The 25,491-nt window shown below is 44.7% G+C and overlaps 1 protein-coding gene and 1 long non-coding RNA gene across 6 annotated transcripts in view; one reads left to right on the forward strand and one right to left on the reverse strand.

The window, feature by feature from the left end:
* Positions 1 to 25,491, forward strand: part of CRADD (CASP2 and RIPK1 domain containing adaptor with death domain) — a 365,696-nt gene that overhangs the window by 334,589 nt on the left and 5,616 nt on the right. Inside the window, exon 2 of one of the 5 annotated variants that reach the window (XM_034643486.1) lies at positions 22,135 to 22,288. The exons of the other annotated variants lie outside the window; for them this stretch is intronic. Coding sequence (XP_034499377.1) covers positions 22,135 to 22,288 — 154 coding nt within the window. The remainder of the gene's footprint in view (positions 1 to 22,134; positions 22,289 to 25,491) is intronic. 5 annotated transcript variants of the gene reach the window in all.
* On the reverse strand, positions 3,766 to 13,950 carry LOC117796271. The gene is made up of 5 exons (XR_004620645.1): positions 13,696 to 13,950; positions 7,661 to 7,777; positions 6,275 to 6,364; positions 4,631 to 4,743; positions 3,766 to 3,887 (listed from the first exon to the last, which is right to left on the reverse strand). It is a non-coding gene; the product is annotated as an uncharacterized LOC117796271 (long non-coding RNA).

Here is a 25,491-nt window from a genome sequence, read left to right on the forward strand (position 1 = left end):
GGGGGGGGGGGGGAAGTTAAAAAAAGTTCTCCTGGTGATTCTAATACATAGCCAGGACTGAGAATTCCTCCTAGCTGCAAAAGAGATGGGAGCAGAAACAGGTGATCCCTCAAAACTAGGATGCACTATTTAATAGAGAATAAGTTGGGAGGGTGTCACTAAAGAAAAATCACTCTTGAAGGATGTAGGCTCCATAGTGGAAAGTTACAGTTATACTTTGTGACATTGTGGTAGGGTGAATAATAGCCTCCAAAGAGCTCCACATCCTAATCGCTGGGTCCTAGAAATAGGTTACCTGACATGGAAAAAGAGACTTTGCAGATGCGGTTAAGTTAAAGATCTTGAGATGAGGAGATTATCCTGAATTATCTGGGTCTCCCTGAGGTAATCACAGGGTCCTATAAGGGAGGAAGTGCAGTCAGAGAAGATGTGGTGACAGAAGCAGAGGCAGCAATGGTGTGAGAAAGGGATCCAAGGATGTGGCAGCGTCCAGAAGCTGAAGAAGACAGAGGAAATAGATCTTCTCCTAGAGCCTCCAGAAGGAACAGTTTGGCCAATACCTTAACTTTAGCCCGATGAGACTGATTTTGGACTTCTGACTTCCAGATCCATAAGAATAAATAAATTTGTATTGTTTTAAGCCACTAGGTTTATGGTCATTTGTTACAGCACAAATAGGAACTAGTATAGGTGTAGTGTAACTTACTTCACTTGCCTGCAGTTTGGTTTCACCATCTCTAAAATGGGATCATCTTATTTACTTCTAGAGGGTAGCTGTGAGGATTAAATGCATTATTTAAAAGCAAAATGCTTGGTACAGTGGCCAGCATGCAGTAAGTGTTCAATAAACAGGGCTTACTATTATGATCATGGCTAGAGGTCTTGTGAGGCAGGAAGTGAAATCCTGAAAGGAAATGTGAGAAGAGAGACACAGCTAACTGTGCCCAATTACGTTTCTACAGGGCAAGGGACTGAGGTGAAGGGAAAGCAAAGTAGCAAAGGCTGGTACAAAAGGGCAGTGGCAGCAGGACATCCCAGCCAGCTGGTCTTTGGAGGGGGCTTGCACCTGCCTGTTCTGAACACCTCATCATATTTCCAATACAGCCGGGTCTACCCCCCCACCCCAAAAGTCAGCTCCACCATTGTAAGAATTCTCCCAGGGAACGAGAAAAGGGATAGCAATCATCAAGACACCTGAAATGCCCAGAAATACAGGTTCTCCAACATTTCATTCACAGTCCAAATACAGCCAACAGGCCAATTTCTGAGCTTAAAGACAACTTCAAATTCTTAAGTCTTCCCAAGAATAAACATGGTTTTCTACCTATTTGATTTCTGTTGAATTATGAAAAGTAATATGCACTCTACCACCCACTAGACTTGTGATCTGGGGCAAATGACTCTGTTCTTCCTCACCTGTAAAATAGGGACAGGAATAACACCTACCTGTAGGTCTGCTTTAAGCAATAAATGCTTTATACACACGAAGAGCATAATAAAGTGCTGGCACATCAAGTGCTCAGCAAATTAGCCATTAGCATTCTTATCGTGGTCATTTTTATTTTAGAAAAAAAAAAGTGAGGACAGGCAGAGGAACCACCCACCTTAAAAGACTTGACATGAAAGACAGTAATTTTTATTATGCTTTCATTGTTTTATTCAGTTTCTTTTTTTTTTAAGATTTTATTTATTGAGAGAGTGCTTAAGTGGGGGGGAGGGCCAGAGGGTGGGAGAGAGAATCTCAAGCAGACACCATGCCAAGTGTGGAGCCTGATGCAGGGCTCGATCCCATGACCCCAAGATCATGACCCGAGAGCATATCAAAAGTCAGCCACTTAACCAACTGAGCTACCCAGGCGCTCCATGTTTTATTTGGTTTCTTTTAAGGAGCTTCAAAAGAAAGTAGCCTAAAATAAGAGCCAGATATAGTCACTTATTCACTCAGCCAACAATTATTGAGTGCCTATTACATACCAGGCCCTTTTCTAGGAATAAGGAACCTAATGATAAACAAGATCTGTTCCCTGTCCTCAGAGAATGTCCAGTCTAGTGGCTTAAAGAGACATGGTAGATTTCCATTAAAGACATTGGGATACATACTACAATTAGGGTAGGTAGGGTGTGATAAAGATGTACATAGGGAGACCTAAATGTAGATCTAGGGGAGGGGGCACCAGGGAGGGCTTCCTGGAGAAAGTGACCTCTAAGATGGCTGAGTGATTGTTTCCCAGAAGAAGGGATAGGGATATGGAGAGTGTTAGGGGGCACCAGCTCTTCTGAAAATTTGAAGTCAAGAGCAAGTAGTGTTTTTAGAGAACCACAGAGACTCAATACAAGCATAATATGTAGGGCCAGACCTGGAAGGGTGAGATGGTGAGAGGTTTGGCTGGAGTGCCATTCAGATCACGAGCAGCTTAAGAACCATGATAAGGAGTTAGAATTTTAGACTGGGACAGTGAGGAGCTGTTGAAAGACTTTAAGCAGGACAATTTCGTAATAAGATTTGAACTGTAGAAAGATCACTTTCAGGGGAGTAGTTGAAGAGGGACAAGATAAAAATCAAAAGACAAGGAGGTTACTGCAATAATTCTCATGAAAGATCATGGATGATGGAGCCAAGGTATTGGCAGTGGTGTGATCAGAGGTGCATAGATTTAGAGATATTGGGGCAATAGAGCTGCAAGCTGTGTGGTAGGATAAGGGAAGGGGAGAGAAAACCTGTCTTCCAGGTTTGCCTTCTAGGAAATACAGGAACCAGCAGTTTGAGTGGCAAGTGATGTGCTCAAGTGTGTACACATTGACCTGAACACATTGAAGTCCTATAGGATCTTCAAGCAGTAAAATGCAGTTGGTAGTTCAATGTGTGTCCAGAGTTCAGGAGAGAGATTTGGAGTGAAGACATAGATTTGAGAATCATCAGCCCATGGGTGGTCTATTTGAAACAATGGAAGTGATGAGATCTCATAGATTTGAGAATCATCAGCCCATGGGTGGTCTATTTGAAACAATGGAAGTGATGAGATCACCTAAGGAGAGTAAAGGGCAGGAGGAGAAGATGGTCGATGATCTGAGGTCAGGCAGAGGAAGAGAGGACAGTCAAAAAAGGGATATTGAGGCTAACCACCCCAAGAGGAGAAGGACCAGGGGAACATGGTGCCCAGAATCCAGGAAGTGAGTGTTTTGAGGATGGTACTGGCTCACAGTCCTGAATGCTTCATTGAGGTTGAAAGAGACAAGGGCATGGACTTGACAAAATGAAGGCCCTTACCAACTTTGCAGTTTCAGTAGAGTGTGGGGGGTGAAAAAGCCTGAGGGATGTGGCAAGAAGCAGGAGATGACAGGTGGAGAGGGCAAATGGGGACCTCCCTCTCAAAATGAGGACTTGACGTTCTCGCAAGAACTTTGAGAAGAAGAGCAGAGAGAGAAGACAATAACTAGAAGGAAGCAGGAGGCAGAAGTTTTTTTAACATGAAAAATGAGACTATTGAGATGTTTCTGAGCTGGAAGAAGGGGAGAAAGGAAGAATGGAAAGTAATGTGGAGCTCTATTATTCTTGGATTCCAGATCTGCAAATTCTCCTGCTTCATCAGATTTGTTTGTAATTCCAGAAGCAATACCTGCAGTGCTGTTGTGGTCATTCCTTGAACATGCACGTGCTCAGAGCAGTGAAACGTTTGAGCTCCTCCACGCACGAATTCCCAGCTGAGGTTGAGCAAGGCAGTGCTCAGCCTTCTTGCTTCTGTTCTCATACTGCAGATGCTCTCAGACTGCTATGGGTCCTGCATTTGTGTGCTTTTTTATTGGTTATGTTGCTGTTTAAATTTGCCCCACAGGTGATGCTTAAGTGGTGTCTAGGGTTCCGGAGTGCAAGAAGGCTGCGATGTGCCCTAGGGAGAGAGCACGTGTTAGATAGCTTTGTTCTGGCTTGAATTACGGTGCTGTTGGCGGTGAGTTCAATGTTAATGAATCAACAGTATATTTTAAATAAGGTGTCTTTGAACAGAAACCCATGTGAGACTAGGTTATATATTGATTGATTACGCATTGATTATGTATTGATGTGGCCCAAGGGTCCAGGGAACCTAACCCTGTACTTCCCCCAGAAGGAGTGGTTCAGGATTCACTAATTCAGTGTTCATGGTGACTTTATAGAGCATGACTCTTGTAACAGGAGTGGACTCGACAAGAGAGAAGAGTCAGAAAGAGGTCCCAGAAAAGAACTTAGGGGACATGCTTTTGGGTAATGGAATGGTCATCTAGAGTCCCTGATCTTGTCATCCAATAAGTTTGCTAGACCAAATATTCCTTTCAAATAAAAACACAGGGAGATAGCTGTCACTGGGCTTTGCTCTGAACAAGCAGCCCCGGGATATGATGAGTGGAAGGATGGGTAGCAGCAGGGAAGTGATAATAACAAAAGGACATTGAAACTAACATGTGGGGAAAGAGAGAGGTCTCATTTTGTTGTGCTCTCTCTACATTGTGCAATTTATCAAGTTAAGGGGGGGGCCTTTTGGGGGGACTTCCCAGGAAGTCTCAGGTTTTACTTTCCTGCCTCTTCTGGTGATGCCAAACTTTGTTTTGACCCCTACTCTAAACCAGTGCAGTTTAATCTTTACTTTGTTCATACCTGGATTGAGGAGGAAGTTAATTCCAGACAACTGAGACTTGGCATTACACAGTAATCTCCTTTTTATTAACTCATCTTAGCAGTTGAAAGCATTGGCAAATGCTGTAAAAACACTGCAAACAAAAACCAAAAAAAAACTTTGCAACCAAGCATGTATCCTGTGGGAAACACTTAAGAACTTTTCCTTCCCACTTCCTTTTTCCTGTATTAGAAAAGCAAAGCTACTCTACTCTCAAAGTGAGTTCAAATAAAGGGGAAAAACTACTTTGGTTTAAATGGTGCTGTATACGTTCTGAAGATAGAAGCAGGACTTCAGACAGGAGGAAAAGCAAGTTCTCAGATATTGACCACCCATGATGGTCTAGGTGAAATTACCAGGAAGTTCTGATAGTGGGAGAAACTGACACCTATACATTTCCATGTCAGGTCACAAAAGGTGGGTGCCTTCTGTTGGCAAATATAGGGGATCCCACCTGACCTCAGTGATGTGTGATCTATGATTTATCAGGGTGGCTAGACCAAAACTCACTCTTGTTCTATCTGAAAAAAATCTTCTCTTAGAAGAACTGACAGGGTAAACAGGTTCAGTTTAGTCTTTAACAAAATATACCTTTCTTTGGCAGATTATAAATTTAACAGATTGGTGATACTAAAGAACTTTTTGATCTTTTTTTAATGCATAGGCTTTATTTTTTCAGAGCACTTCCAGGTTTAAAAAAAAAACACATGAGCAGAAAGTACTCAGAGTTCCATATTTTCCTCTCCCCCTCTTCATACACAATTTCCCGTTATTAACATCTTTCATATCCAAATGCAGTACATTTGTTACAACTGAAAAACTAATATTGACACATTATTATTAACTCTGGTCTATAGTTTAAGTTGATTCACTCTGTATCCAAAATAGCCTTTTAATATGTTTTAGAAGCATGGAAGTCCTAATAATAAAGCTAACCATACAGAGAGGCATTTCTAGGGCACTATTGCATACATCATTAACTCATTTAACAGTCTTGAAAGATAGGCTGAGACTCTTGCTTAAAGAAAAGGAGCTGAGGTTCAGAGAGACAAGTGATCTGCCGAAGTTCGCATGGTTATTAAATAGGAGAGACAAGAACCTAGGTCTTCTTACTTCTTTTCCAGTTATGCTAATGCTAATTTTTAAGTTGCCTCTCTTAGTCTCATTCCTCAAATCCAAGTTTACAGTTCTAAATAGAGGATTATGATGCACACCGGCTAGTATTTCCACTGAGAAGCAAACCATGACAAAGTGAACAAGGTGATACTTACTCAAATACTCCACAGGTGAGCGTGTGCAAGTGCTAATCCATCTGTTGGACTTCAGTATTTAGGGTCTATACTTTCAGCTAATTCGTATGTCTGTTTCCTCCACTATACAGGAAGCTTTGGGAGAAAAGGAACCGTGTCTGTCTTGCTTACCATTGTCTCTCTGTTGCTTATATATTACCTGGATCATAATAGTGCCCAAACAGCAGTAATTAAGCAAATGAATGGAAGGATGGTATATTAGTATGTACATGTTTGTATATATTATGTACATATATATGTACACACACACACACACACACACATACACACAAGGAGAGAGAGAGAGACTGATTTATTATGATATGAGGAACTGACCCATGTGATTTTGGAGGCTGAGAAGTCCCATGATCTGCTATCTGTAAGCTGGAAGCCCAGGAAAGCTGATGGTAAAGTTCCAGTTCGAACCTGAAATGCCAGAGAACCGGGGGAACCAAGGGTGTTAAGTCCCAGACCAAGTCCAAAGGCCTGAGAACCAGGTGTGAGGGCAGGAGAAGATAGACGTCTCAGCTCAGGGGGACAGCAAATTCGCCCTTCCTCCACCTTTTTGTTCTATTCAGGCCCTCAGCCAGTTGGAAGGTGCCTACCTAATTGGGGTGGGCAATCTTCTTTACCCAGTCTACTGATTCAAATGCTCATCCTCTTCAGAAACACCCTTACAGACATGCCCAGCTGTGTTTTACCAACTATCTGGGCATCGCTTAGCCCAGTCACGTGGGCACATAAGATGAACCCGTTTGGATATTGTCATCTGTGAGTAATAATAACCATGCATAATGCCTCTGGAATCCCTTTTGATATCTTCCCTTTTGCTTTTCTGGTCGTTTTCCAATTACTATTTCGTATGACCTTTCCTACTTCTTCTGATATTTTGGTCCTCACAATTTCAACCACATCCTGTAATTACAAGATAACTTGAATGAACACCAAATTTCCCAATCGTTTTCTTTTCCTGCTACATAACAAGTTTCAGATACAACCTACCACTGCTCTTAAGATAATATTTCTACCTTTGCACTGCTTCTAGTACTGAAATCCACATGCGTGGGGACACGTCGATGCAAATAGCTTTTGCCTGAGACCTTCTCCTCAGTATGAATGGCAGAAGGAGGTGATGGGAGGAAACTCAGGTGAAGAGTCAGGAAATCTACGTCCTAAATCTAAATTGTGCTTGCAGCTCTTTCAAGAAATGGAAGCTTGTTTCTTTTTGATTCCTTAACCACAAGAGGGAGATAATATCATGTGTTCTTAAGATACCCCCTAAAATAATTTTTTCCCCATATAAATGAGCAAACAAGGGATGTTAAAATGCTTGCGTATTTCATTAGCTGTTTATTAGTTTTCATAAACATTGAATCCGAGGTCCTAAAGCAAAGATTACAAACGGGTAGCTCGAGGGACCATATTAAGTCAAAGAAGTGTTTTGTTGGTCCAGCAGTGTTGTTTTTTAAATTGTAATTCAGTTACTAAACTGTTTAGACTTCACATTAAAATCCTGGCTTCCTTTGAAAAATCTGGGGGTTTGGCACTCCAGGCCCATTGCTGTTTGGCAATGATGGCCAGGGCTGAGCAATGATTGCCTCCCGGTAAGGACAAGGGGGCCCTCTCGCTCCCCACAGCCCCCACACCCCCCCAAGTTATCATACCCAGTCTTTGCCATCGTCCCCACCACGCCTCTTCTATTATACCCAGTGTGTGACTTACTTATGTTACTCTCTGGCTCCTGATGGCATTTGAACTTGGCGATTCCTTTTGTGAAGGGATATTACACAGCCCACAGTTGACTCCTTAAGCTGCAGCTTGATTGATCCTGTTCACATACTTCCAAAGAGAAATCTGTATTAGTTGATAAGCCACTAGAACATGACAACCTCTCTCTCTTCCATCCAGAAAATTTTCCTCACCATAAATAAGTCGTCTAGAGCTAGATGACATCTTATAGCCCATCTGGTCCACCCCCCCATGTAACAGATGAGAAAACTAAAGTACCACATGGTGAAGATGCCTGCTTACAGCCCAACAACCCCACAGAACTGCAACCAAGAGGCAGAACTAAAAGCGGAACCAGCCTCCCAGTGGAAAGCTTGCCAGGCGCCCGCCTCCCGTTCTTTCCAGGGTAGGCATAGAAAGCAGCTGCTTCTTTTCCTTTATGAAAAGCATGTCAAGCTTGGACTCAAGGACAAGAAGTGGGGTTTTTTCCCTCTGGTTCTAGGCTTTAGATTCTCAGTTTGTTTTCTTAATCTTAATGCCCATGAAGATTCTCTTTTGAATCTCGTACTCATTTCCTAGGGCTGCCATCACCCAGTGCCATAAGCCAGGTGGCTTCATACAACAGAAACCCATTCTCTCACAGTTCTAGAGGCTACAGTTGTGACCTTAGGAGGTCAACAGGGCAGGGCTCCCTTTGAAGTCTCTCAGGGAGAATCTTTCCTTGCCTCTTCCTAGCTTCTGGTGTCCCCTGGGAATCCTGGCATTCCTTGGCTTGCAGCTGCACCCTCCTTCTCCTCCCTGTATCTTTAGGACACCAGTCATTGGATTTAAGGCCCTTCTCCCCAGTTCAGTACAACTTCATTTTAGGTCATGAATTACATCTGCAAAGACCTTAGTCCCAAGTAAGGTCACACGCTGAGGTTCTAGATGGACCTGAGTTGGTTGGTGATAGGGGGGAGAAGGGGAGAGGACACTATTCAAGCCATGGCAGCCCCTCTCCATATTCCTAAAATCATGGGCCAGTCCACTGAGGATGATGATCCCATGGCTCGTGCTCTAACACCGCTCCTATAGGCCGTCGCAATGTAGCGGTTAAAGACCATCCATAGGAACCTTTGTTACCTTCCAGGTTCTTTAGGCCTTTACCTGCCATTCTTACAGTGAGCAATGATAGAGCGTAACGGTCAACACTTGGGCTCTGGTGTTGAGTGGGACCTGAATTACCAGCTATTTGGCTTTAATGCTCAGCTTGCCTCCTCGTGGTTGTAAGACAGCTGTCTCAACTACTAGAAGACCACACCAGTCCATATAGATTTTCTCAGTTCCTACTGGCCAAGACGGAATCACATGACAATGTCCTAGCTCAGCAAATGCTCAGCTTGCCTCCTCGTGGTTGTAAGACAGCTGTCTCAACTACTAGAAGACCACACCAGTCCATATAGATTTTCTCAGTTCCTACTGGCCAAGACGGAATCACATGACAATGTCCTAGCTCAGCATTCTCAAACTTTTTTGTCTCAGGACCCCTTTACACTATTAAAAAATATCAAAGACCCCAAAGAGCTTTTGTTTTTGTGTTATATCTACCAATACTTACCATATGAGAAATTAAAACTTTGACATTTAAAAAAAACATTCATTTAAAAATGACAACAGTGAAGATAAATGTTTTTATGAAAAATACCTATAATTTCCAAAGAAAAAATTAGTGGGAAGAATGGCATCATTTTCCATTTTGCAAATCTCTTCAATGTCTAGCTTCAGAAAACTAATAGAAAACTAATAGAGAAAAGCTATATTCTCATATCTGCTTCTGCACTCAGTCTCTTGTGATATGTTCTTTTAGTTGAAGAATGTGTAGAAAATCCAGCTCATACAGATATATTGTTTGGAAAGGGAAAAGTATGTTAACAGCTTTTTCAGATAATTGTGAATATCCTTCTTTGATATTGCACCAAAACATGACAAGCAGTAGTTTCTTAAAGGGTAGTTGCCATGTGGAATCTGGAAACATACTAAGGAATTTTCCATACTTGACTGCATTAAAATCTTGTACTTCAAACTTTGTAACCTATGCATTAGTCATCTGGGACATATGAGTTTGCTGTGTTACGCATCTCCCACATGGTGACACGTTTCATTGTACAATATAAAAATATCACATTTACTAATCTCACTACCAATCTCATTCTAACTTCCTTTGAAAGCTTGAATTTTATTATTGGAAGCAAATATGGTCAGTTGTTATCCTAGATATGCTTAACTCACTTCATTTTTTTGAAAATATTTCTATCAAATACCTAAGCCCGGATAATTATAGTTTGTTCATCACTTGTTGTTTGAAGTAACAGTGGTGTTGCACAAAATACCACCTGGCTCAGCTTGCAACTCGAACAGTTGCACAAATGCTTTTCCTTGTGACAACCAGCATTTGCTATGCAGTAGAAAGCCCAGTGTTTGCTTGCGTACTTCCCAAGTCAAGGGTGGAGAAGTAATAAAATTAACAACATTTACCCCTTTGGGTACATTCTTAAGTAAAATGTTTTTTGTATTACTCTGTGTGGTGGTGAAGAAAACAATGAGTACTTCTGGTGCCATGATTCACGCTAAGCCCCCAGCAATCTTTGCCCGCCATTGCTTTTGCAACATCAGTGCATGAGATGACATGGGGAAGAAGGCAAATAACATCTTGAAGTCATTATATATGTACGCTTTGCTGAATCTGTATATTCACTGGAGATATAACATAAAGGTATATATATGCCTTTAAAGTATGCTTGGCACAGAGAAAAACACTCCTTGATGTTGGATGTTGTTGTGATAAGCATTCTATTGTACACAAGCTGTTTGATCTTCCTTCATACTCCCTCCTTTTGGCAAATTTTTTTAGGTAACTTATTTGATCTTCTCAATACCCTATGAGATAAAATAGGTATTTTTTCAGAGAAATAGGTTAAGTAACCTAAGATCCCCCACAAATTAGGGGGGAATGATGATATCCCCCAGCTTGATTTAGGGCCCCACACCTAGTCCTGTGGCCAACCCGTGTCTAATAGTTGCCTTCCCTGTAATCCTCTGGGCCCAAGAATCATAGCTGGTGAAATCATGTTAACTCAGACCTCCAGAAGCTTCTTCATATAGTCTGATCCAGAGCTAGGTATAGTATTCCTAGGTGGTTTTTTGTTTTGTTTTGTTTTTTGTTTTCCTCTGTGGTACTAAATATCTCTTCCTAGTTGGCTGAATGTCTCAAATGAACATTCTTGAAATTCTAACTTGGTGTTAAATTATGTCATGAGAGAGCCTACATTCTTTATTATATTACTTCACCTCCTTGCGTTCATTAAATGGGTACCATGTATCACTCGTATTAAGATGTACTTTTTTTCACATTTTAACATCGTTTAAATTAGAATGCATCTTATAATCTTGGGAAAGTCATTATTTGGCAGTGTTTTCCCTTTCTTAGCGATACATAAAATAGTGGTGTAGCTCTTAACAATGGTGTCTTAGAACCAACAAAATACAGTATTTAAAATCTAACTCTAGACTTTTCCAGGCCGGATATAAGAAATAACTCTTTGAACACCACCTCCACACTTCCTGCAGAATTATTATTATGCATCGTATGTTTTAGGATTTGATGCCTCTAACAAATCTGCCAGAATAAATCTCGGAATTCCCTACTAAGGAAAGCGCTAGTTTCTCTTTCTGAACTGCCATGCCTCTCTTGCTGGAGAGCCATGGGAATGGGACCTTTAACCTTTCTTTTCGATGAAGACCTCCAAGAAGCTCACGACTGTTTTGTGCTAAGTTGCACGTCTTCTTCAACGTCGGTTCTCCCTTCTGAACCTCCATTTACCATCTTTACTCTTGTTTGATCACAGTGAAGAAAGTTCTGCTTTGTTCTTTTTCAAAAGTGGGGCACGACTCGCCAAATAGAATATGCAGGTTTTCTAAAATACACAAGCTATGACTGAAATGCCCTCTTAGATCTGGGATTCTCAGTCCTTGTTTTTGCATCTACACGTGTGTGACGCTCTCTTGACAATACCACCTCATTACTCACAGCAAATCAGCAGGAGGGTCAAGCGAGAGGAAACGCAACCTATCTGCCTAGAGAAGTACATCTGAGTCCCTGAGGGCTGTGCCAAGAGCCCCCTGTGATTCTCACCGACCTCCATCCCTGCGTTTGGTCATCTTTCTATGCCCAAGATAGTGATATACACACAGTGAGGACTTCATAAATTACACCTGAAGATGACTGAAAATAATACAAAGTTAGGGATACAAACTTGGGCGTTAACATTGGGAAGAGACCCTAGCAATGAATGGCTCTAAGGTTTAAGCTTTATTAGCCTCTGGGTGGGGTCATGTGTGCCTTTTGTTCTAACCAATGAGAAGAGAACAGAGGTGCTGTGTGACACCTCCCAGAAATCTCCATAAAGGGAAAAAGAAGGCCTCTCTTCTTTCCTTCCTCCATTCTGCTACCTGGAACTCCCCTCAGATGGGTCAGGCTCCATCAACCATCTTGGACCAAGAAAATGAAGGTCACAATTCAGAGAGTGGGAAACAAATTTGAAAGAATCCAAGTCTCTGGAGACTTCGGAAGTTGCCTACAACCCCAGGGTGCTTCCCTCCCAGACCTCTTTTTTTGTGAAAGCATAAAGGCTTGGGTGTTCAAACTACTGTCCTGGGGTCTCTCTTACTGTCAGCCAAACAGAGCTCCTCGCTAATACAGCATCATAAAATGAGCCATACAAGGTCACAGATGAAGGCAGGGATGAAGGTCATCAAATGAGGCCAGGCCTGGAGCTCAGAAACCCTCTTTCTGGTCTTTGCTATGATACTTACGCTTTTAGCTTGCTTCACGAATTTAAGTAACCTACTTAACCTCTATTTACTTATGTTTCCTCCTCTAAAAAAGAAATAGAACTTCCTCCCACAGAGTTATGATGGCTAAATGATATGCCCATGGAAAAGTCCTTTGAGATGGTGAAACCGTTCATCTTTATTATGGTTAGTTGTAGTAATGATGCACTATGGAATTATCCCTCGGTTATCCCATTTCCTGCCAGATGGGTTCAATTCTAGACTCCCATGTCCTGGGCAGTGGTGTTGACATTAAGATGAAACCATAGTGGTTAACAGAGCTAAAATTGTTTAACTAGGGAATAGAAGGTGGGAGAAAAGCAGGCATTGAAAAAGTCTTAAGAAGGAAAGGTAGTTGCAAAGAGTGATCAGCTGTTTTCTATAACCGCCAAGGATAGCCTGTGATTAGGAGAATAAGAATTTCCTAGTTGGGTGCTGTTTTGGAGCTGGTGCCCTAGAAGCAGAGATTGGTATTCTTATGTGAGAGATTTCAGGAGAAGGATGTGAGGAAGTTAGGGAAGCAGGTGAGAGCTGGGGAAGAAGACAAAGATGCGTGCTCCGAGCAAGTCTAGCCTCAGCCTGACCCCAGAGGGAGCTCTGGAGCCTGAAGAGCACCAAGGAATAGGCCACTTCAAGGCCAGAGAACCAGGCTTGTTATGAGCCAGTCACTGGTGCAGACCGCCACTGAAAGGGAGAGGGAAATAGAATCTTCTAAGTGATGCTGAGGGAGGAGGCCCTCGCTGGCCAAGGACAATTCTTGAGAACGGGTGCAGCTGACACTGGATAGCAGCCAACACTTACAGCTGCAGAGGGACGGAAGCACTGGCCCAATGAAGGGGAGCTGGTGGTGCACCCCAGCGTCTGCTACAGGATCAGAGCGCTGAAGCAGTGGAGTGGGTCATGGGGGAAGCATCTGACCACCTCTCTAGGGACACTGGAAAATAGAACCAACTTGGTGAGCCTCAGTGGCTCAGTAGGTTAAGCAGCCGAATCTTGATTTCGGCTCAGGTCACAATCTCGGGGTTGTGGGATCGAGCCCCACACTGGGCTCCCTGCTCAGCGGGGTGTCTGCTTGGACTCTCTCTCTCCCTCTTCCTCTGCCCCCCCCAAATAAATAAAAAATCTTAAAAAACAAACAAACAAACACAGAACCAACTCACCTATTTGGCAGAGTCAAAATAAATGGGCTTGCCATGAAGAGATAAGTGGATAAGACACCCTCACACTGGATTATGGAATGTTGCGGGTCTGTTTTGCTGCATCCTGGGAATTCAACAGCAAACCTGACAGAAATGAGAAAGTGTGGCACTCAAGAGCTCCATCCCACAAGGGCCCACAAACAGAAAAGAGATGAGCCAGAGGGACATTTTCTCCTGATTACTTCTCTTCTTTCCCCCATAATCCGTGCCTGCTGTCAGAAGCAGTTTGGAATGATCATTAAAATGGCAAGCTCTACAGTGACCCCCCTTTTGCTTCTGCCCTTGGACTACTGAAGCTCCCAAGCCTCAGTTTCTCCAGCTGTAAATAGGGACGATTCTAGTGGCAGAGGCCCATCCACAGTCGAGGCACCTGGCTGCCCCATCGGTAGGAAACTGCGTTTCTGGTCCCCCTTGAGGCCTCGTGTGTCTCTTGCTCAGCAGTGGATCGTGAGTGGGAGTGATGGCGGGTGATCAGAGCAGCAAAGAGTAGGTGACTCCCCCACCAACTCCTTCCCCAGCCAACAGCTGAAAGAGAGAATTCTGAAGCCCTTAGAGGAGGGTCAAGGCTTCAGTAAAAGGAACCTCAGTTCTATGTTACATAGACCGCTGCCCACCCAGGATTACTCAGAATAGACTGAAGTGAGGGAGAAATCAACTTCTTGTTATGTTAAAGCACGGTGACGGAGATGATCTCTGCGAAGAATTTTAGGTCCCAAAATGAACATGGAGTCTGTGTAAGGGCAGCGTGCTGATGTTTCTCAATATTTGGCTAAAAAATATGCAAATGGGGCTGGAAGACAAATTCCCTAGACCCTCTTAAAATCTGATATACAGAAACTCTGGAGTCACTGTTGCTTAGCAACCCAGCTGATAATCAGCACTTACAGTTGTCGGTTATGACTATTAACGGAGAAGGGATATAATTCTTTATGGAAACAATAATAAGAGACTGTTAATTGAATGCTTATTGTGTACTAGACACTGGTGAGGGAGAAATCAACTTCTTGTTATGTTAAAGCACGGTGACGGAGATGATCTCTGCGAAGAATTTTAGGTCCCAAAATGAACATGGAGTCTGTGTAAGGGCAGCGTGCTGATGTTTCTCAATATTTGGCTAAAAAATATGCAAATGGGGCTGGAAGACAAATTCCCTAGACCCTCTTAAAATCTGATATACAGAAACTCTGGAGTCACTGTTGCTTAGCAACCCAGCTGATAATCAGCACTTACAGTTGTCGGTTATGACTATTAACGGAGAAGGGATATAATTCTTTATGGAAACAATAATAAGAGACTGTTAATTGAATGCTTATTGTGTACTAGACACTGTACTAGGAACTTGGGTATGGATATTCTTATCCCCATTTTACAGACAAGAAAACTGAGGTTCAAAAAAGTTAAGTGATTTGCTGAGTTAGAAGCTGTAAAGCTGGGCTTGAATCCAGGTCTGTTCAGCCCCAAAGCCTGTGTCCTTTCCTCTGTATGACATAACTGGTTCCAGAGCGGCCCCTCAAAGCTGAGGGCTCCAGTCACTGGGAGTAATTTAATCACCACAAAGCCATAGCCAGATCCCTGTGCCTTGGTAGGTTTTTTTTTGTTTTGTTTTGTTTTTTAATAATCTCCCTAAAGTCAACAGGTCATCCAAGATGGAAATTTGTTTTAAGACATAATTTATATAGGTCATCTCACTGTAACATTTTTCAGTCTTGTCTTCATTTCAGCCCCTCCCCACAAATTGGCACATCATGGGAAAAAAGTGCCAGAAAACTTTTAATGGGAGAGCTAGGAGGAGATTTTTGCTAGCTAGCTGGTGATTTTTGCCGCAAGATTAAAGATGCTATCTTCAGAGTTTCCCTCTGACTTCCCATGTGAGCTCTTGGCATCTGTGATTTTCAGGATAACCCCTTAGAGCTGGGGGTTCTGACTGCCAGACATCCCTACACAGGAGGGTTGCCCCAGACAGGCCCTTGGCCCTTCCCAAAAAACCAGGTGAAGACAATGCTCTGTGCCACTCTGGGAAAGGTAAAGGCCTCTCAGACCATGAATGCACCTGTCGTGGGGTGCCTCAGCGTGATGGACCACTAACGGTATGTGATGGGGGAGTTAGGGGAGGACAGGGGTTGGGGAGATAGGAGACTAAAGTGCTGCCTCTTCCCAAAGAATGAGGGGGCACTCTTCTCTCCAGAGCCGACTGGACTTGCCTTAAGTCAGCCAGGCTTTCCTATTCCGAGGACGCTCATATGTTGTAAGCTTCCCAGCCTGCTACACCGAGCAACGTTGTGTCCAGAACAGGTGCTCTCAATGCTGCCTCCGGATCTTGCTTTATAATAGCAGCTCAAGGCAAGGGAAACAAGGAAGATGTTACTGCCGCTCACGCTTGGCATTTCACTTCACGAATTTCTCCTCGGCACCGGGAATTTGAGGGTGTTATCGAATCACATTTCTCCTCCCCTCTGGATTCAGAACCAATGGAGAAATAATCCACAAGAATGAAAGATCGCATGAATGGTGCTCTTGCCGAAAAGGCAGGTTTGAAGACTTGGCTGGGATCCAAGGGCAACAGGACTGTCTTCCCTTCCCGCTGGATTGAAAGGGCGCACGGGGTCCCAGGGTGCGCGGCAGGGGGGCAGTGGCGCGCAGGACTCGCAGGACTCCTGGCAGAGTGGTGGGGAGCACCATGGATGGAGCCCGCGGGCAGGCAGACGTGCTCACGCACCCTCCCCATCTTGCCAAGGAAACAAGAAGGAAGGGTCTCAGCCCTTTGGGAAGGGGTCCTCTATTCTGCAGGCATCACGAGGAATGAAGCACACCAGCTTCCCTCCCGACGGACTGCTGAAGACGAAGAGAAAGCCTCGTCTAATTTGGGAGGCGGTGTGGAAGACCGTGAGGAGGAAAGCCCGGTGTGGACCTCTGCATCAACCACACCACCTCCGTCTGTCAGCGGCCCCGGGTGCCCTCGTTTACACCGAGAAGCCGAGCAGCTTTGTAACTCTCGGCTGACGAGCTGGGACGCATCGGCGTCCACTGATCCAGATTGCCTCTGTCACAGTCCTCCAGCTCGTGTCCAAGGGCTGCATTTCCGTGTCCCCTCTCCCGAAAGCTTTCTGCAGCCTGAGGGAGAGGTTGGCGTTTGGAAGCCTTGCCTTTCCTGAATTTGCTGCATTTTCCCTTCTTGGGGTAAGAGATGGGCTGCTCCGCTTTCCTCCGCCGGGGCCCCTGCCCTGCGGTCAACACAGCGCCGCACTGCGTTAGCAGATGAGGCAGGGCGAATATGACAGCGGCCCGGGCTCCACATGCTTTTCTGGTCAGCGTGGTGCTTTCCAATCTGCTAGCATTGCACAAACAAAACATTATTTTAATTACTTCTGACTATACTGGTAGGTCGAATTTGGCTCCGCCTTTTCTCTTCCTTGGCCCCAAACCCCTGTGCCTCGTCACCGCGCCGTCTGCGGTACCGACACACTTGCGGATATAAGGAGTGCCATAGGAGGTCAAGGACAGGGCCCTTCTGGTGCCTCTCCCAGGACCTCGGGATCTTAAGAAACTGGTTCTGGCCCAGAGTTGCCCTGGGGTGGGTTTGTTTGGGTGTCTGAAGTGTCAATGATTTCTAAAACAGGCGTGACTCACAGGTTTGGTTGATTTGATTTTCTGCCCACCATAAATGATCTTTTACTAAAATACTTGCGCGTTTCAAACTGTCCAGCTGCCCAGGCAGGGTGGAATGTGCCAGAAGAAGCCACATAAGTGCAGAGGTTTAACGCAGTGGGTTCTGCCTGGTTATGCAAGGCTGTCTTCCTGGCAGGCCAGGCTGCTGCCCGGAGTCAAGGAGAGCCAGATTCCACAGGAGCCAACAAGAATTGTAGGCAAATAGCCTCAGGCTGAATAACCTCGATGGTGATGGTATCTTGAATTCGTCTGGCTTCCAGAAACTCCATAAAACAAAGAGGGATTTTCATATATGTGATCTCTGCTTCACAGGGCTTTTTCTTCTTTTGTCTTCATTTTAATGGAAAAATATCCTGTAAAGAGTGTCTAAAATTTACCGCCTTAACCCACCCAAGTTCAGGCCATTGCCGTCTGTCACCTGGATTGATCTCAGGTCTTCCTTCCTGGCTCTTGACCTCCAGCTCTCTCTCCCATGGCTTCCAGCTTCAGTCCCCAAGTGCCCAGTTTTAATCTTGTCTAATGGTTGAAACTTGTTGGAGGTTCGTCTTAACTGAATGGAGTACAAGTGCCCCGGTGTTGGTCCGAGGCCCTCCATGAAATAGTACTGACTTAACTTTCTGAGCTTCACCTACCCCCCCACACCATTCCTTACCCTCTGCGCAGAGGTTAGGCTGTCTCTGTTCTCCAGACTCACCTCTCTCTCCTCTGCTGGGACAGCCCTGAGCTCCTTCTCCTCAAAGAATCCTACCCACCATTCTAGGCCACCCCTAAATGCTACCTTCTTCCAAAACCTTCCCTATCGTTCCAGGCAGACACACTTTCTTCGGGTGTTCATGCGGAAACATCATTTCCTGTTCTGTTCTCTACCCATTTGTGTGCTTGTCTTAACCTTCTCTTTGAGGGCAGTTTCTCTGTTTATCTTGCATGTAGCATAGGGCCTTACACTTAGCAACGGCTCAATAAATTGAATTGATTTGGAGTTATCTGTACTTTACTGATCACGTGCACTGATACACTATCCTCCCAAATATCTCTTATTTATTTATTTTTAAAGATTTTATTTATTTATTGAAAAGAGAGAAAATGAGTGGAGGGGAGTGGCAGAGGGAGAGGGGGAAGCAGGCTCTCTGCTGAGCAGGGAGCCCGACATGGGACTCGATCCCAGGAGCCTGAGATCATGACCTGAGCCAAAGGAAGATGTTTAACCAACTGACCCACCCAGGTGCCCCTTCCCAAATATTTTCTGTCATTTGTTCAGAAATTAAAATATCCATTCCAAATGGCATCAAGGGAGAAAATTTCTGCTCTTCAATTTTTAGAACAGTTTCTGGTTTTTTCATCAGATTTTAGGAACATAGAGCATAAGGGGGCTGGGGGGTGGGGAACAGAGTTTAGCAACTTAGTGGTCATTTCAAGGGCTTTGAAGTTAGGTTTGAATCCTTGTTCCATCAAGGACCACTTGTGTGACATTGAGGAAGTTCCTCATCTCTCTGAATCTCAGTTTTTCATCTCTAAATAGAGATAAAACTACTTATTTTATAAGTTTCTTTGTGAGAACATTAAATCAGATAGTTTCTATTAAGCACTAATTCAGTGCCTCGTTTATAGGCAGTATAAATCATAGTTGTCATAATCATCCTTACCCTAGTGGAAAATCAGCTTCCATAATCATCCTACGCTACCCAATATTTTACTCCAGAATCAGTCACTGAATCTTTTAATGAGTGTATATTGAGTACAGATATATTTACCCAGCATGCTACTGAGTGTGGGGGAGAGTAGAGACGGAGCTCCAAAAATCAAATACAACAAGATTATCATCTGTTTGAATGGACAATAATAGCGTAAGAACGTTTATTGAACTGTGCTATGGACAGGTGTTGCAGTGCATGTTAAAAGGTAAAGGAGATTTAGTGAAACCAAAGTGAGGTACAGTATAACAGAACAATGAGAATCCCCTGTTCTCAGGGCCTGGCAGATGCCGTCCACAGACTGACTGGAGCATTTCTGTTACCCCGGGGCCGCATGGGCCCCAGCCCTCTGCAGGTGGCTAGCCCTTCACCGCCCCCACTCCTGCACTTGGGAGAGCCCTGTGCTTGGCTTAGTGCTCTGCTGTCATCACCTTGAAATTCTTCATACTGTCGTAACAGGCTCTGCATTTGCGTTTTATGCTGCACCCCACAAATTATGCAGCCAGTCCCGCTTATAGGAATTGGAGGGGTTATGCTGAATACATTTTCTGTCCCCAGAGCCTGACATATCATGTGCCCATAAATATTTCTGAAATGAATGAATTTCACTTCCACAGTCATATGGGTGGCAAAATCTCATACCTCTGCTTTTACCTAAAGTTTTACACTTGACACTTAGAAAGTTAGGTACCTCTGTGCCTTAGACTGAATTCTGTGAAATAGAACATTGACCATTTTCTACAAAATCTCCATGCAGGGGAAGCACAGAAAGAAGCCAGAAGCTGGGTGACTTCTCCACGTCAGTGTCTAACCCCTCGGTTCTTGTTATACACATGGTTATGACCTAGATCCCCTCACACTCCACACACACACACACACACACACACACACACACACTCATGTGCGCACGTATACACCTTTTCCTAAGCTTGTTTCGGGACTGACTGGCCCTCTGAAGTAAACAAATTCATAGGACATATTTAAAAAGCAATTCAAGGGGCACCTGGGTGGCTCAGTCAGTTAAGCAGCTGCCTTTGGCTCAGGTCATGATCCCAGGGTCCTGGGATTGAGCCCCGCATTGGGCTCCCTGCTCAGCAGGGAGTCTGCTTCTCCCTCTGCCTCTGTCTCCAACCCCTGCTTGTGCTCTGTCTCTGTCTCTCACTTTCTCTGTAAGATAAATAAGTAATATCTTTAAAAAAGTAAAAAGCAATTCAAGTACAATTTCTGAAATCTGTTGGAGTAACAGACAAGTCAAAGACACTGGAAAACACATTCTGACATACATTGTTTTTGTGGTGGTAAAACATACATAACACAAAATTTACCATTTTAACCATTTTAGTTACAGCTATGTAGCATTAAGTACTTTTGTGCTGTTATGCTACAAGCACCACCATCGGTCTCCAGGCCTTCCCATTACCCCCAACTCAACATCCAACAATAAGCTCTCATTTCCCACTGCCCCCCCCACCCCTGGTAACCACTCTCTACTTTTCATCTCTATGAACTTGACCATTCTGAGCACCTCACATGAGCAGAATTGTGCAATTTTTATTCTTTTGTATCTGTCTTGTTTTACCTAGTGTAACGTCTTCAAAGTTTACCCCCATGCCATAGCATGTGTCAGAACTTTGTTCTTCTTAAAGGCTGAGTAATATTCCTCTGGAAGTGCATGCCACATTTTGTCTATTCATTTATCTGTCAATGGACATTTCTGTTCTTTCAGATAAATTTTTAAGAGAAATGTATATATATGATATATATTTTAATTTCCCTGAGAGTTTTAAAATTTTACAACATGCAACACAAAGTCTTGATGAGGATGGGGGCCAATTTCTCTCAGCGCCAGTGAGCTAGCCAGGGCTTCTTGCCCATACAGCCTGGGAGATCTTCTGCGATCACAAAGAGAAAGCTGCTAGAAAGAAAGAAGAAAAGGGAACCTCTCTGGAGGTAAACCTTCGGTCAAACCTCAGTTTATCAGCCGTGTTTCAGAAATGTCCATTGAACACCCACACACCCAGCAAGAACACAAGCCTTATAAAAAGGACACAGATGCATTCATCAACAGTTGTACACCCCCAGAGATAATTTCCACATAACCCAAATGAGCCCCAAATCATGGCATCAGGTTTGCCTTGAAGCTGACTCAGGCAAAATGAGGTATGGAGCCTCTCACAAGGAAAGTTGTTTTTCCCAGAGCTTGTGGCGTATGTGGGATGAGGTGTGGGTTCTAAGAACTGGTGTAAATACTCACATCTATGGCGTATCTGTTATGGAACATGCCGACCTTGTTACCATATTATATTTACCCAAATCAGTAAAAGTCCTCAATAAACCAAACAAGAATCCATTGAATAACAGTGTCTGGTGGGGTTTGGTGATGGTTCTCCTTCTTTCCTATTTCCGTTCACTTAGCACATATTTGTAGGGCACCCACTATAGGTGCCAGGCAGCTTCTAGGCCCTACAGAAGTCAGCAAGATGGGGAAGGCGGTTATACACTTAGAAACAATAAACAAGCAAATAAACAAGATGATTTCAGAGTGCACCAGTCCTACCAGGGACATAACTGAGGAGACGTGACAGGGAGCGGCTAGGGGACAGGAGTGGGAGAATCAGTGTTGACCAGGCCATCACGGAAGGCTGTTCTTAGGAGGAGAGCCTGGAGCTGAGACCCACGGCTAACAGGAGCAAGCCCTAGAAGGAGCTGCAGGGAGGCCTTCCAGGAAGAGGAAACTGCAAATGGGCAGGTCTACATCCAGAAAGAGTTTGGTGTGTTCAAGGAGTGGAAAGAAGGCAGACAGCTGAGGCCAGACACGATGGTGGAGGAAGGAGGATGGCGCAGGCTCAGGGAAGGGTTCCGAGCAGTTACAGGAAGCTGGACGTAGACAAGGAGCAGGAAAAGGACCTGAGTTACATATTTAAAGGAGTACTCAGGCTGCAGCTGCTGGGTGGAGAAGGCAGCGTGTGAGCCTCTGCTTTCGCTCTTCTTTCTTCTGGGAAGGTCAAAGGCTGCAAAACCTCATCTCTCCTTCACCCTGCAGGTCCTCCATCAAAGCCTGAAACCCGATGCTCTCCTGTGGCAGGAGTCCTGCTGGAGGTGGCGCCCGGGGGGACATCTGGATGCCTTTATCCAGAGCTGTCCTTGACTCCTCCGTCTTCTGTCCTGAGTATTCTGTTGCTTCACACTTCCCTTGGGTAAAAAGGCGGAGGAAGGTTTTTGTCTCCACGGGAACTCTTGAGGGAAATTACATGAAGTTCTGGGACCAGACATGCTGAGAGGGAAAACCTTGGCCGGTGGCCCTTTCTAGATGGGGTGCACACCCTGCACCAAGGAGCAAGCAAAGACAAAGGGCCATTTTCCAATCTCCTGGCCTGCAGTAGGCAATGAACTTTGGGGGGGGGAGGGTGGAGGGTGGGAAAAAAAAACGTGTTCAGTAGCTAGTTAGACATTCACATCTAAAGCTCCAGAGAGAAATCTAATCTGGAAATTGAGATTTAGAACTTGATGGGTGGCACATGAAGCCATAAAAGGGAATGAAGAATCTTGGGGAATGTATGTGGAATAAGAAGAGAAGACCAAAACCCTATCTCTAGGGACATCAACATTTCAGGGTGAGCAGAGTAAGAAGAAACAGAGAGAAAGGGCAGAGAGGGCCAGGGGAGAGGCATGACCAAGGAGAGGGAGAGTCTTTCAAGATAGGGTGTGGCCAACAGCGCCAACCAGAAATCCACGACCAGAAGGCCCACTGCAAAGGTGGCTGGTGATTCAACCGTTGGCTGGTACTCACTGTTACCCAGGCAACAGCACCTGGTTCTTTGAATAGGTCTGGCTTTGTGTGTGGAGGTGAGGGGTGGGGGAGGAGGGAGAAGGAGATGTCAGAGATGTCAAACTCAGATTCGGCAAAGGTTTGCCAATGAGGATTAACGTCAGCAAAGTTCTGTAGACTTTGGCCAGTTGCCAAGATTGGAGGAGAAACTATTCTAGACGGAGGAGGTAGCAAGGGAACATCCTGGCCACTGCCTGTCATCTAGTATGCCTGGACTATTGGGTGCACGTGGGAAAGTCATGAGAGATCAGGCTACAGAAGACACCAGTGTGACAACAGGACTTTTGGCCTTTTTAAGAGTTCACATTTTCTTTCAAGGCAATAGGAATCCACCCAGACATTTTAAGCAGAGGGCTGATATGATTAAATTTACATCTTGGACTGATCACCCTGGCAACAGAGAGAGGCTGTTGCATTAATGCAAGGTGAGAAATTACAAAAGCCTGTGGCAGAGAGGGTGGATTTGTGATATATTGAGGAAGAAGAATTGTCAGGGCATTTTACATTTGCTGGCAAAATTAGAAGTTGACACCCAAAGTCAGGCTCAATGACAAAGGCTGCCAGTAACAGAATTTCCAGTTATTAGCCAGGCACACAGCTCCCCAAAATAAGAACTGCATGTCCCACCTTCCTTGCAGCTTTTGGGCCATGTGACTAAGTTCAGTCCAGTAACTTGTAAGTGCACAAGTCTTTATCTGGGAGCCTTCTGTGTAAATTACCCACTCCCTACCCTCTGCCCCTCTTCATTATCTTTTCCTCCTTCCTACTGGAAGTGATGACTGGAACTGGGGCAACCATTTTGGACCCTGAGAAGACCATGACCTTAAGAATAGAGTCAAACATAGCAGAGAAATAAGACAGGAGTCTCTGCGTCTCTGAGGCCTTCTTGGAACAGAGCATCCCTGTCAACCCAGGACCACCTATGTCCAGCACCTACCTTTCCTGGTAGAGAGAAATTTCTTCTTCTTCCTTTTTTTTTTTTAATCTTGTTTAAGACACTGTTATATTAGACCTCTTTTAACCTTTTAACTAAGAGAGCTCTCTTTTTCAGCTGTTCATAAAATCCCAAACTCTGGGAGCCATGATTCTGTACCATCCCTCAGCTTTTAGCATATTCCTCCTTTTGTCTCTAGTGTCTTTTTGGATCCTTGGCACTGAACACACAGCCCTATACCTACTGGGTGCTCAACAAACACTGGAGAGGAGGATGCAGTACCCAGAACTGTTTTTCTTGTTTTCAGACCTTGTTAATCATCAGGTCACAGAAGAAATTTACAATGTGAATTTCATCATGCAAAGTAGTTAATACCTTGCCAAGCACATTCATCCCCACAGTGTAAATGAGTAGGGAGAAGACTCCAGGAAGTCTCTGACTCTGGTTACCTCACCTGGGGACAGGCAGCCTTGAAAACACTGACTCCTGTGATCCTGGAGGGCCCTGATTTGCATCCATTTACAGCAGGAAGAGAAGGGAATTCAGCATCAGGGAGAACAGGGAGGAAAGTTGCGACTAAGATTCAGGTGAGGGCTTCAGCTGACTCTGGGCTGGCGCCTCTCCCAGCAGCCTCTGCTGCTGCTTTGTAGCATACATCCCATTTACAGCAAACTCACGTTTCCTGCCCTTCTTTGTTCAATATGTCTCCTCTACCAGAGCACTAGCTCTACCAAAATCAGGAACCAAACCTGCCTTCTTCTCCCTGGGACCTGAAGCATCTCTGTGCTCAATAAAATCCTGGTTGAAAAATAAACAAATGAATCAGTCTTTTCAGGCAAAGAGGAAAGAGATTATCCCATAGAATCAGTCAAGCTGTACATGGGAAAACCCCTTTGCAAGTTTTAAGGAAATTACTGTATTGATACATAGTATTATTCACTCTACGGGTGAGCCCTGATAGGAGTCTGGATCCTGAGTCGGCTTCCTGAGCTCAATTCCTATCCAGCCACGTAAACTTTCTTACCCAGAACTCCAGGAAATGCAAATGATTTTCAATATTCACTTAAAATAAAAATGAACAGTAAGTCAGTTGGGAGCAAAAGGAACAGGATAATCAAAGGCTGTGCCCAAAATCAGACATAAATGACCGTGAGATTATCCCTGCGCCTGCAACCGCGGCAGGGCCCGGTGGTGGGGGGTGGGGCCGAGCTGGGTGGGGAGCAGAGCGAGTTTACCCGGCGGGGAGCGGGTGCGGGGGGAGGGCGCCCTCTGCCGGGGGTGAAGGAAGAGGCGTCCGCACGCGTGGTGCGGCCGTCCTCCGTCCATCCCGGACTTCGGGACTGAACACCAACTTCTTCCAGGGAGAAAGGTAGAGGGGAAGAAAAACCGACTCAAAGCCCCGCCGAGGAGGTGTTCTTCACAAGTCTTTTTCGACCCCCGCCCTTACATCCCCAAACTTCCTCCGGCTGTTGGGGAAGGACGGCTGTTCATTGCAGATACTGATCGCCCTAGTCCCAGAAGGCTGGGGTGCTCCCCACTTCCCATCCCTGAAGTCCAAAGAAAGAAGAGATTGCTTGAAACGATTAGAAATGGCAGGTCTTTAAGGAGGCGCAGGACCCTCTTTTGACCATGTCACC

This window comes from Ailuropoda melanoleuca, chromosome 15, assembly GCF_002007445.2.
Source record: "Ailuropoda melanoleuca isolate Jingjing chromosome 15, ASM200744v2, whole genome shotgun sequence".
NCBI lineage: Eukaryota > Metazoa > Chordata > Mammalia > Carnivora > Ursidae > Ailuropoda > Ailuropoda melanoleuca.